This window comes from Chaetura pelagica, unplaced genomic scaffold (assembly GCF_000747805.2).
Source record: "Chaetura pelagica isolate M959 unplaced genomic scaffold, ChaPel_1.0 scaffold369, whole genome shotgun sequence".
Taxonomy (NCBI): Eukaryota; Metazoa; Chordata; class Aves; order Apodiformes; family Apodidae; genus Chaetura; species Chaetura pelagica.
The window spans coordinates 788,460-800,754 of NW_009970235.1; the positions used below are offsets into that span (position 1 = coordinate 788,460).

At 44.4% G+C, this 12,295-nt stretch overlaps 1 protein-coding gene across 1 annotated transcript in view; it reads right to left on the bottom strand.

Moving 5' to 3' along the window:
- ARIH1 (ariadne RBR E3 ubiquitin protein ligase 1) overlaps positions 1-7,373 on the bottom strand; it is a 40,816-nt gene extending 33,443 nt beyond the window's left edge. The window contains exon 1 of the mRNA XM_010005896.1: positions 7,306-7,373. Within this exon, the coding sequence (XP_010004198.1) occupies positions 7,306-7,313 (8 nt within the window). The 5' untranslated portion in view covers positions 7,314-7,373. The remainder of the gene's footprint in view (positions 1-7,305) is intronic.
- Between the last annotated feature and the right edge of the window lie 4,922 nt (positions 7,374-12,295).

A 12,295-nucleotide genomic window follows, 5' to 3' on the forward strand; every position in this document is an offset into this window, starting at 1 on the left:
GAGAAGAGAAGGCTCCAGGGAGACCTTAGAGCACCTTCCAGTGCCTGAAGGGGCTCCAGGAAAGCTGGGGAGGGACTTGGGACAAAGGCAGGGAGGGAGAGGACAAGGGGGAATGGATGAAAACTGGAAGAGGGGAGATTGAGGTGAGACATGAGGAGGGAATTCTGGAGTGAGGGTGGTGAGACCTTGGAACAGGTTGCCCAGGGAAGCTGTGGCTGACCCATCCCTGGCAGTGTTGAAGGGCAGGTTGGATGGGGCTTGGAGCAACCTGGGCTGGTGGGAGGTGTCCCTGCCCATGCAGGGGGGTTGGATCTGGATGATGTTGAAGGTCCCATCCAACCCAAACCATTCTAACTTTCTATGATGATTCTATGCCAGCATTGCTCACAAGCCCAAAATCCACTGCAGCTCTCCTACAGCACCTGTCACCAAGACTGGACTTTCAGTTAGAAAGGGTTAATTTCACAGCTGGTTCATGTTTCTTATGCAGCTCACATACTTTAGATCTTAATTTTCAAGAGACTGGATTTGAAGTTAGTGGTGAATTCTGGCATTGCAGCACACAGGAGGCTTTGCACTGCTCTTCAATGTTAGCTTAGGGATTTATCTCCACCAAGTATTTTTGTTTGCCTTCAGGATTACTTATAACTAGAAAATTTTAGGAAGTGAATTCAGTCAGGTCCTAGTATATGGAATATTTGTTTATTAAAGAGTTATGGATAAATATTAACTCCTCAAATGTTTTCCAGCCTTCAAGCTGTTCTGACATGCAACACGACCAGTGCAGGACACCCTCCCTTTGCAGAGCAGACAAACAGTTGGGTGTGATGTTTGCAAAGAACATAGTTTTGAAGACAAACACTATGATGCAGCTTTAATACTGGCACTTCTGGTCAGCCAAATGCTTATGGAAATATTGGAATTGTGGGCTTTTTTTAAGGGTGCACATCCTCATCAAGAACCTGATGTTACCAGTTGCACCAGGGAGTTCTTATCTTAGCAAAATCTACTCTGAGCCATGACACCTACTGCCCTAAGCCAAGATACACGGACAGAAAGTCTCCAACAACTGCTTTTCACCTGGAATTACCTCTCCCCTCTGAATACCAATGGGTAACTTATTCAGAGCAAGCATTTCCTTCCCAAGGTTTCAGTAGTTTCTCAATAAGAGAGAAAATAAGTGACGTGACATAGTGTGTTTCTTGGGGCTAAAGGCTAGTGATAAAAGTAACTCAAATAAGATGCACAGATCTTATCGTCCTTGAGGTGTTGGAGTCCTTAACCAATTTAAGCTATCCAAAGCAGCCACACGCTGCAGAGCACACAGGTACAAGAGCCACAGCTCACAAGAAATGGTTTCCACCTCAGAAGTTCCTGGTTTCTTCTTCACTTACACAGGAGAAACAAACGAGTCAGCTGAGAGACTCAGCCAGGGCTGCGCAGAGGAGGGAGTAAATTAATTAAAGGGGAGAAAAAAAAAAACTTAAGTTTTGCCTTTTTAACTCTGCTGCACTACTTGTTCCAGCATTCACTCTGCTCTTTGGGACTGCCCCTTGTAAACCTCACCCAGTGTTGAGGAGAAACGTGGGATTAGGAGTTCCTTCTTCCCCGTCCTGTTTTCTGGGAACGTTTGCCTTCTTTGTGTGCTAGGATGAGCTGACCCACTAATCTCCACATCTGCCTGCACCCCTCTTGGACTCGAAATCACATTTCCACTGGGCAGTAAGGAAACATGAACTCTAGAAAGGACAGAGGGAAACCTTGATCTCCCTGAAAATCCACAGTTGCAATGGGTGCTGCAAAGTCCAACACCTCTCTTAACTGCTCCACCACTCCTTATGCAAACAGACCAAGGGCTCAGTCGAAACCCTTCCAGTCCCTTTGATGAAACAACTCTGAATTCCTGTGACCAGGCCTTTTTGCCACTTGTTCAAGCACCAACACAGACTATCCATTCAAGCACATCTCCCTTTGACGTTCCTGTGTTTTTCCATCAGAGGATTCACAGGCAGCAGCTGTAGTGCCAGCACAACAAATTCTCACATGACATGTCTCCACTTCTCTGTCCCAGCAAACCTTCTCAACCACTGTTTTCTATTCATCCCCTCTGAAGCCAAGGAAAGCAAAATAAATGCAACCCTGGATAAGATTTCACTACAATCTCACCCACATTTCTCCTGTGGAGATCCCAAATTATGTCCCTCTCCAGAACTACATCTCTCTGTTGTTGGGACCTCTTGTGACATCTTGCACCACTTTCATTGCTGGGATCCTCCCAGCTGTCTGTTGTTTTCCTGTATGATGTCTGGATCCTCCTCCAAATGAAATGCCTCCAAACACATTTGTGCCAAGTCATTAATTAACACTAACAAACATCCCAAAATTAACTGATAAGGGACTTAATACTAGGTTCCACCTAGTTTGCTACTTCTCTTTGAGCAAAGTAACTTCATACAGACCATCCTAACAGTTGAACCAATTTATGTTATTTTACATCACACAGCTGCTTGCCATCACCTCTGCTCTGGAGCAAACACCTTCATTCTCTCCTCACTTCCTTCACAACTCCAGGGTTTGATTTTTTCATTCTTCAGCTTCTCACCACTAAAGGGCTGCCTCCTGGCAGCTCACTCCTTAGTTTCATCTTAGGGATGAGCACAACACCTTTAATAGCCTTTTAAGCCTCAGGGTTGTTCAGCCTGGAGCAGAGAAGGCTCCAGGGAGACCTTAGAGCACCTTCCAGTGCCTGAAGGGGCTCCAGGAAAGCTGGGGAGGGATTTGGGACAAGGGCAGGGAGGGAGAGGACAAGGGGAAATGGATGAAAACTGAAAGAGGGAGATTGAGGCGAGACATAAGGAGGAAATTCTGGAGTGTGAGGGTGGTGAGAGCCTGGCCCAGGTTGCCCAGGGAAGCTGTGGCTGCCCCATCCCTGGCAGTGTTGAAGGGCAGGTTGGATGGGGCTTGGAGCAACCTGGGCTGGTGGTCCCTGCCCATGCAGGGGGGTTGGATCTAGATGATCTTGAAGTCCCTTCCAACCCAAATCAATCCATGATTCTATGATGTTAAATCTTCTGCCCTCCTCTCCCCTTGCAATGGAGGTATTTGGTAATTCCAGCATTTCTGATACTTCAGAAATATTATGGGCTGTTCAATCACCATTAGATTCTCTGCTCAGTACAACTGACTTCAAACCCCCTGTTCTATTAGTTTATCAAAACTTATTCCCTTCACAGACCAAGTTGTTTTCTCTACTTTAAAATGAACAGACACATGAGTGAATTATTTCCAAGTTTTTCTGTAATTTCTTCACTGCTTCCTAACATCTAACCCATAATAGTACCCAGTCTCTTCAGCAGAGGGATCAAGCTGTCAAGTTTATTTCCTCAAAATTCCCTGCTGTTGGTAACTGCCTAATCACAATTTTCTAGACATACTCCCTTGGATAGGATTTGATTATCAAAGATAAAAAGCCTGTTCACCAAATAAAAATTGCTTCTAGTACACACTTTGGGATATTGACTTTAGTGAAAGGGCATTTGTGAATGACAGAGAACCAGTGCTCTTGCAAGGAGATTTCTTCATTACAAAACCCCTGCCACATGCTATTTTTCACCTGTTCAGAATTGTGTTAAACACTTACTTGCCCAAAGGAAAGCAGCCAGCCAGGTACCTACTGAGAGGAGTCAGACCCTGATGCAAGAGGAAGAGGCAATCTGGGCTAGCAGCCAAGCCACCAGGGCCACCCTGGCATCTGTCCTCTGCTCAGAGGGAAAGCAGCCACGTGGCCACCAAGATAAGCCCCTAGGATGGGCTGCAATGCCTCTGTTTGTACCTCCAGGGATTAAATTGGGTCTTTGGTTACATGCTGAATGACTTTTTTTAAAAAAACAAAAAACGACCAGGGAAAGGCACACAAAGCAGGAGAGTTGCATTTTAGTCTCTTCATCATGAGGATGTTCATCCCTAAAATTCCTCTCAGAAGGAAATCCTCAGGAAGGGTGTGATGAGCCATGGTAACACTGGAAGGTAACTGAAATAAAGTCATCAGCCAGAGCACTTCCTTCACTGATTCCTGGGGTTACCTGGGGAATCTGCACCTGCTACTCTCCTGTACCTATTAACCAAGCTCATGAGACAGAGGAAAACATAGTATTTAACATCTTGATTCTCCAGAACACGTGGCACATCAGAAGCTGAACTTCCTCCTGTAACAAATCCATCCAAACACCAGTTTTGCTTTTGGATACAGTTAAATGATCAGTGTCTCAACACTGGATAGGACAGTTTTCCAATTGTGGCAATTTCATTTTAAGGGGAATAAATACCTGTAACATATCTTCCCTCTTAGTAACACAACGCAAAGCTGGCACAGAAAATAACAACCTGCTTATTAAAAACATGCATAATAGCAACAAAAAAGGTTTTACATGTTTTAAAACATGGACATTTTCATCTCATGAGCTCAAACCTCATCACACTCAAGACTTAGTGAAAAAAAAAGCCACTTTATCTGCTTTACTACAGGCCAAGTTTGATAAGTCTGCCTGTTGGATCGTGCTGACTCACGATGAACTAAGGTGAAAGAGACACTGTCCAGACCCTGCACAGATGTGACATCAGGCAACCCAGGTCAAACTCTGAGCTGGTGTGAAATCAAGTACCAAAAATTGCACCCAAACATTACATCTCAGCAAGCATTAAAACCACCCAGACTGCAAACAACAAGAGATGTCCTGTCAAGTCTTTCTAATGGTTATTGTGATCAAAAGAGGTCAAATTTATACCAGATCAAGTGTTTCAAGTCAGAGCCCCCCAGAGGAAAAAAAAACAAAAAACACCACTAATTCTTTGGGTCAGACACTGAAAACACAGTGACTGGGCAGTGTTACTTTCCAGGTAAAAGTAAGTTTTGGGGGTTTATCCCTTAAAAAAACTCAGCATTTAAATTTATATTTTTCCTGATTGGAACGTGCCTCTCCACAAATGCTTCCCAGTGGATTTCAGCTTGTTTACACCAGCACAACACTGCAATAAAATTTGCTGGACACACACAAAGCCAAACAAGTCTCAGAAGTGATTTCTGCTCTACAAGACCAGCCAACTGTAAATTTGGGCTTAACCAGCTTGTCAGATTCATCTGAACATGAACAACCTCTATTTTGGTAAAAAGATGTGATCTGTAGTGGCATCATTTCCAACTCCATCAGTGTCCTGGCTACTGAAGTGACCACCTGCTGCCCAGCCCTGCCTTCACCTATCACTGCAGCAATCACGTTCTTCTTCAACACCAAGAACCAGATCTCAGGCTTCTGGTGTAACAGAGCTGAGCACCAGCAGAGATCTGCAAAGGGCTTCCTGGGAATATCTGGTGAGGAAGTGACAGAAGCAGCACCAGCTACTTGAAAGAAAATGTTCTAAGTGTTTTTCTAGTACAAAAGAACATCAATCAGCACCAGAACTGTGACTACTACAGGGTTGTATAAGCAAAGGTCACACATTATATTACTCACAGGAGTAATCCTATAGAATTAAGATAAGTATTTTAATGAATATGTACCAAGAGTAAATGTTTACCTGTGGACTTTGTAAATATTTAAGTGTACTTAGTGTTTTGGTTGGAAACTGTAAAAGCCTCCATGATAATACCTCACACAGAAGTGGCTGACACCTCCCTCTGAAAAAAACCTACAGTCCAAATTATGCATTTCTTTTTTAAATTAACCTTAACAAACAACCCTTCTGTAAGAAGGGGAAAAAAAAAAAATTGATTAATGGGATGACATTTCAATACACTTATGTAGAGATATCTCAAAGTAAGATGGAAGTAGCCAAGGAGAGTGAACTTTAGCCTGACCAAAGAACCAGCACAAGAAAAATCAAATACAAATAAATGGAGATACACCATAGAGAAGGAACTAAATCAGAAGGCTTAACAGTTGCAGTCAAATAGCCTCAATGTGACTATATTTGTAACACAAGCTTCTGTACTGCCAACATGAACTAAAAGAGGTCAATCTAAGAAAAATAAAGCAAAGAGTAGAAAGCTTTAAAAATTACAGTCACTTCATTAAAAAGGCAGCAAAAAAACCTAGGCCAAACCAAAACATACCTGAGCACCCTCACTAACTGAAGTGTTGCACCAAGGGAGCTAAAGGTGTCCTAAAGCCATTATCCCAGGAGAGTGGAAATATTTCAACTTCAAAACTATCTGTAGCAAACTGAAAATCTGTTGATGTTCCAAACTTGCCACCCATGTAAAAGATCACTAGGGAAGACTGGCTCAGCCCCCAGCACAGAGCTGTTAACTGGTATTGATCAGTGCAACAGTAGGGCCAACAGTGGGTTCTGCTTTACAGGCTATTAAGTTTCCTATCTCCTCATCCCCTGATCATTAGGCAAAGGAAATAGTCATCCAGAGAAGGCCCAACAATCCTACCAGGCTCAGAGTCCTTCTGCCTTCCCATTTCTGTCTCTTAATAGTTAAGACCAACAAAGACCATAACAACCATTAAGTCCCTGTACTGCCTTTACCATTCATCCTAGTCCAGACCAATTCTCCCCCCAGCTTCTAGAATTCTGCAGCTCCCTCACACTCCCTTCAGCAGCAACAATAGCATTGGGGGGAAAAAAAAGTGCATTACTACTGTAGCTAGATTTGACTTCCACTGTATAACAGCCACCTAAAAAAAGCACCTTTATCAGCAACATTCCCCATGAGCTGGGAATCAAAAATGAGAAGTGACCATAAAACGCTTGGCTCTGAGGGGGAGGGGAGAAGGAAACTTCAAACCATTATTTACACACACGCTAAAAAAACCCCTAGAGCTGCAAAGATGAAGACAAGGCAGATGCACTTTACTAGCACCCTTTATCAGTCAGGAACAATTTGGTCTCAGCATGACTAACAAATAAACACGTCAGGAATACACATGCTAGAATGACATACAAGAGCAACTGAATCCAAAACAGTTGCAGGGGAACAGGGACTTGTCCCTGCTTGCTTTTTTCCACAGCCTCTGAAAATCCTGTGCCTGTGTGTGTTTAAAATGGAAGGCACCATTTTCTCCAAGGGGCAACTAAATTCCAAAACTTCTCTGAAGTCTAATTAGTATCAATAATATTAAAACAAGGAGTCACTAGTTAAAGGCTGCTACAGGGGGAACATTTAGAGCTTACACAAGATACATACTTGTATATATCTTATGGAATGCACACTGTGCATTCTTGCATTCTCATTTATCCAGTAATAAACATTTCTTGCAGGTTGGAGGCAAAATGTGGCTGTGTGCCAAGATGGTTGCTTACCTCTCCATCAGCTTCTCTTTATCCCAGTTGAAATGGCTAAGCAGTATTCGAGTAATAGTCGCTGGATTCTGCAGAAAGAAAAATAGTAAGTAGTTGAGTGACTGCTTGAGCAAGTTGGTATCCTGCTAGGAGAACACCAAGCAGAGTTTTGAATAAGCAAATGGGGAAATCAGCACCTAGTAACATGTATTGCCTGCACAAATGATGTTAACCAACACAGACTGGAAAATAGGTTCGCTTGACAGACAGAAAAATTGAAAAAAAAAAATCATCTCTATAAAGCAAAATTACTATATACAATGAGAATAGGGTTGAGCAGTTAAGGAACAGGTGAGTTGCTGCTGCCACAACACTTAAGTGCCACCCTCTCCATGTCCAGGGTGCTTCCACAAGGTAAACCCAGGATGTTTGTAGAGTGCAGAAAGGGCCAACAGCCACCCATCCCACCCACGTGTGCCACAGGCCCCACACTATCTGCAGAACAAGAATATTCCTTCTTTGTGTCAGCCCCGACCAACAAAACACTTGGGCTGGAAACTCTCCCAGAAAGTGGCTGCCAGCATAAGATGACAATATCCTTTGAAGTCCCCAGATGTTCCAGGCACATCCCAAGATCCAGAAAATACTATGCAACTATACAACTAAGGAAGGAAACATAGCCCAGAAAGGATAGAAACAGGACCAGAAATAAAAGCCAATTTTCAGTTCTACACAAGTTTTTCTTCCAGCATAACCTGTATCATCAGCCAAGGCTTTGTTTGTATGAGCCAAGAAACCCCAGAACCATCTTTTAGCTCCCTAAATCCAAACTCTCTGTGCTCAGCTTCAGGATCATTTACATGCAATGGAGGGAACTGGGAGGGAGTGCCCTGACAGTAGCTACATGTACTTTGCCATTTGACACCAAAATGGAAGTTTGCCTGAGGGCAAATTTTCCATGGACACTCTGAAGCTGTTGAAAAGTAGGACGTAAGCCAGCAATGTGATTTTCTGAGCCTGTGGGGCTACAGCTACAACTTGAATCTCCCAAAAGCCAGTGCTGCTGCCCAAAGCAGCAATCCCAGCTCAGCCCTCCCCTCAGCTGCATGCTTGCATGTCCTACACTCACCAGTCCACACCAGTACAGCCATCTTACTCTCCAACCCTGCAAATCACTGACACAGAAATTGATCTTTTTTCTTTTCCTTTAAGTTGCTTTTTCACTGAATTAGTTCCCAAATCTGCTTGATTTCCTGACCACAAAAACAGCTGCATTAGCTCCAAGGGAGGGTAGGAGGGGACAAGCAGGACAGCATCTTTCAGCAGCAACACCAACAAAACACTCACTAAAATAAAGCCCTAGGGTCAAAAGCTAAGCACAAAGCACTAGTCTTGTGGTTTATACAATAAAAAGTGACACTCCTCTCCCTCTCCAGTGTGTTCTTACTGTTAATGTCAGCACAGCTTGTTGAAGGCTGGACATTTTTCCCGCTTAAAAAGCCCATGTGAACAAAAGCAGCTTTAGAAAGGTCAGACCAGATCCCTGACCCAGGCCGTGTGGAGCCCCATAAACAGCTGGGACAGCAAATCTGCTGCACAGTATGGGGCAGAATAACCAGAACCCAGGATTGTCAAAACCTGTGAATTGTGAAAAGGTGTCTCCAGTCCCTCTTTGAACAAGTCTCCCAAGCAATAGGGATCCAAGCTCCTAACTGCAGTAATACAACAAGGAGCTGGGCTGACAACCACCTGTGACTGGCCCTGGGGAAGCAGCATCCTCACCTTCCAACACTTCTGGGAGTCAGGACAACAGCACTGCAGTCTCCCCCAAAGGAGACAATCTCATTTTGGGGCAGATTTACCCATTTCCTTGCATTGAAAGCAGCAGTGGTGCAGCTCTGCGACAAGCTGGACTAGCTCATGGCTCTGATGTGAGTTATTTTCCCCTCTCCCTGTAGCTCTCAGCCAAAGCAACAAGCTGATACACCTCTCTCTGCAACTGCAACAGGGATACAGAGCGTAAACCCTGAAGACAGGGTGAGAGGCTGTCTGGGCAACAGGATGGTCTTGGCACAGTTTGTATCCCCAAGGGAGCTGCATCCCCACCTTCTGCCCTGGCAGTGGGGCCAACAAGTGCTCTGCCCTGCCAACACTGCTCAAGCTGCTGCAGCCATGAGAGAATTGTGCTTAACCAGCATAGAGCTCCACCTACAGAAAAGAAAAACAAAGAAAAAGCTTTCAAATAGCATCAATCCCTGATCAGAGCCTGTGCCAGCACTGCAGACAGGGGGAGTGAGCAGTTGAACTGTGTCAGTCCTGACCCTAAGAAGCTATATGGGAATTTATCCTTCACCGAAAGGCTGCTCCAGCTGCAGGGAGGAGGGCTGCAGCCTCATTCAGGACTTTAGTATTTGATCTTTCTAAGTTACTTTCTATTTGGGACTCTACAATATCTTTTTCTGTAATACTACTTGCAATATATAGCAGTGCTCTTAACAGCTCGTTTAAACACACACGCTTCCTAAAGAGATTTAATCAGAGATGAAAATACACTTCAGTAAACAAATTGATTTTATCTGTAGATGATGTTGGTTATGGCACAAGCTCCTACAGCCCAGCACAACTTTGATTTTTAGAAAAATTTTCCATGTTTCAGGGCATACCTTACTTCACACCAGGAAATCTAAACACAGCAGGCAGAGCATGCAGAGGTTTCTCCATCCAACCCTTCCAGTACTCACACCTATAAAGCACATCACTTGAGCCCCTCACCCCCACCAGGCTCCGCACTTAAAAATGAGCTTCAGACTGTAAAACATGCAGCTCTTCTCAAACCCAAGGATCCTTCACTCAGCCCAGAGATCTGCCAGATGTATAAAGAACCAGTATTTTCTTAACTTTTCACTCAATAGCATTAAGAGAATTTTAAATTAGCCTGAAGTCTCATCCTACCCCTTGCCATAGCAGCCCACCCAGCCACTGTATTAGGGCTTCTGAGACTACCTATTAATTGCTTAACAGGCTATGAGGCAACTGAGGTGGTGGTCTCTGGCTGACTTTTCTTTTTAAAGAAGTCAGACAGGTTCCCCCGCACTGAAGGGTAAGTTATGCCATATTAATAAGGAATTAAAGTCATTACCAAGTGCCACAAGGCAAATCCAGCAAATACCCCTTACCAAAGGACATGTGGTTGTGAAGTTTTGTCTTGATTGTGGCTTCTCCATTTTCCCAACCGAGTGGCACTGCATCTTTCTAAAACTCTCCCTAGATCAGACCCCCTAAGTATCCCAGCCTGAAGGGGCTGCAGGAAAGCTGTGGAGGGACTTTTCACCAGGGTGTGTAGTGATAGGACAAGGGGTAATGGTTTTAAATTGGAAGAGGGGAGATTTAGGTTAGGTATTAGGAAGAAATTCTTTGGTGTGAATGTGGTGAGACACAAGTACAGGATGCCCAGGGAAGCTGTGGCTGCCCCATCCATGCAAGTGTTCCAAGGCCAGGTTGGATGGTGCTCTAAGGAACCTGCTCTAATAGGAGGTGTCCCATGCAGGGGGGTCAGATCTAGATGATCTTCTAGTTCCCTTCCCACCCAAACCACTATCTGAAGCTATGACAAGTTATTTAGCATTATGCTCCAGAGACCAGCACTGTTGGCTCAGTGTGTTGTAACACAAACACAGCGTGAGGGGCAGCTCTTCCTGGTTTGTTGGGCTTTAGCTTCCTCTAGCTACAGCAGTATTTGTTCAACATGTTAATTAAAAAAAAAAAATAAAATGAAAACATCAGCAGCATGACAAGCTCCTACCAGAAATGGCTGGGCTGTTTCCTTTCTCTGCTTACCACATCCAATGCCTAGTATTTAAAACTTAACTAGTTGTTTAACTGACATGGAAGGCAAGGATGAATCTAGCAGTGCCCGTGCCTGTATGTGGTGTGGAGAGCAACACAGGCAGCACTTTGCAGGGAGGGCTGAAGGCAGGGAGGGAGGCAGTGCTGAGAGGCTTGCTTTGCATAAAATAAACCACAGTTAATGCAAATACAAATGCAAAAACCTCTGGCATTAAGGATCGTTCTAATTCAAGACAGGGCACACCAACAAGGTACTGGGCACCAGCTGCTCTGCAATAATTGCTTGATTACTCTTACTCTGCAATTATTTGGGAGCAGCTTTGGAGGAGTAAATCACAGCAGTGATCAGAGGGAGAGGTTGGCTGCTGCAAGGCAGCTCTGTCCTGGAGCCCTGTCATAGGGGTTGAAAATGACACCAAAACAATTTGATGTTTCAACCCCTGTTTTGGCACCAGTTCTGCTCCAGCCCCCTGCCAGCCCTGGTGCTGCTGTATGAGCTCTCAGCCATCACTTTGGACACTGGCCTTCCCCAGAGCTATGTGAATTAACAGCATATTTAACCAGCACCAGCTAACACAGCACTGAGGTATCAGAGTTTCTGTTCTGAAACTGGATGGGCTGCTCACGTGGCACACAGGATTGTCGTCTGTGACTCTTACACTGCAAAGATTAGCTGTGAACAGGTTACAATGCTGCTCAGACAGGATTACTTCTTAGGCCTGACCCTGCAGCAGGTAGAACCGTGCTTTTACAAAGGGTATTTTCTGTTTACAAAGAAAAATGTTACTAAGTGAAGCAGCCAGACACGGCCGGTGAGCGAGGGAAAGGTGAACATGTTCAAACGCTGTTTCCCTCCAAAGGTGGTTTGATGAAAGCTGAAACAGCAGATCTCCTTCACAGCAGCCACCTATTAAATGTTACATGCTGAAGCTGAGGAAGATGGCCCAGAGTTGAGGGCAGTGAGCCTGTTGATACAGCCAGATAGGAAGGAAACCTGAGGAAAGCAGCCATTTTGTTGAAATTCTCCAGGCACTTTAAAAGTCTCCCTGTCACAACTACACTGCTGACTAAACATTCATAACAAAGTTCTGCCCAGAGAGAAACACAGCCAGTCCTTGGGCAGTGACATTGTTTTTTAGGCTAACAAAGCAGCTGAGTCCCAGAT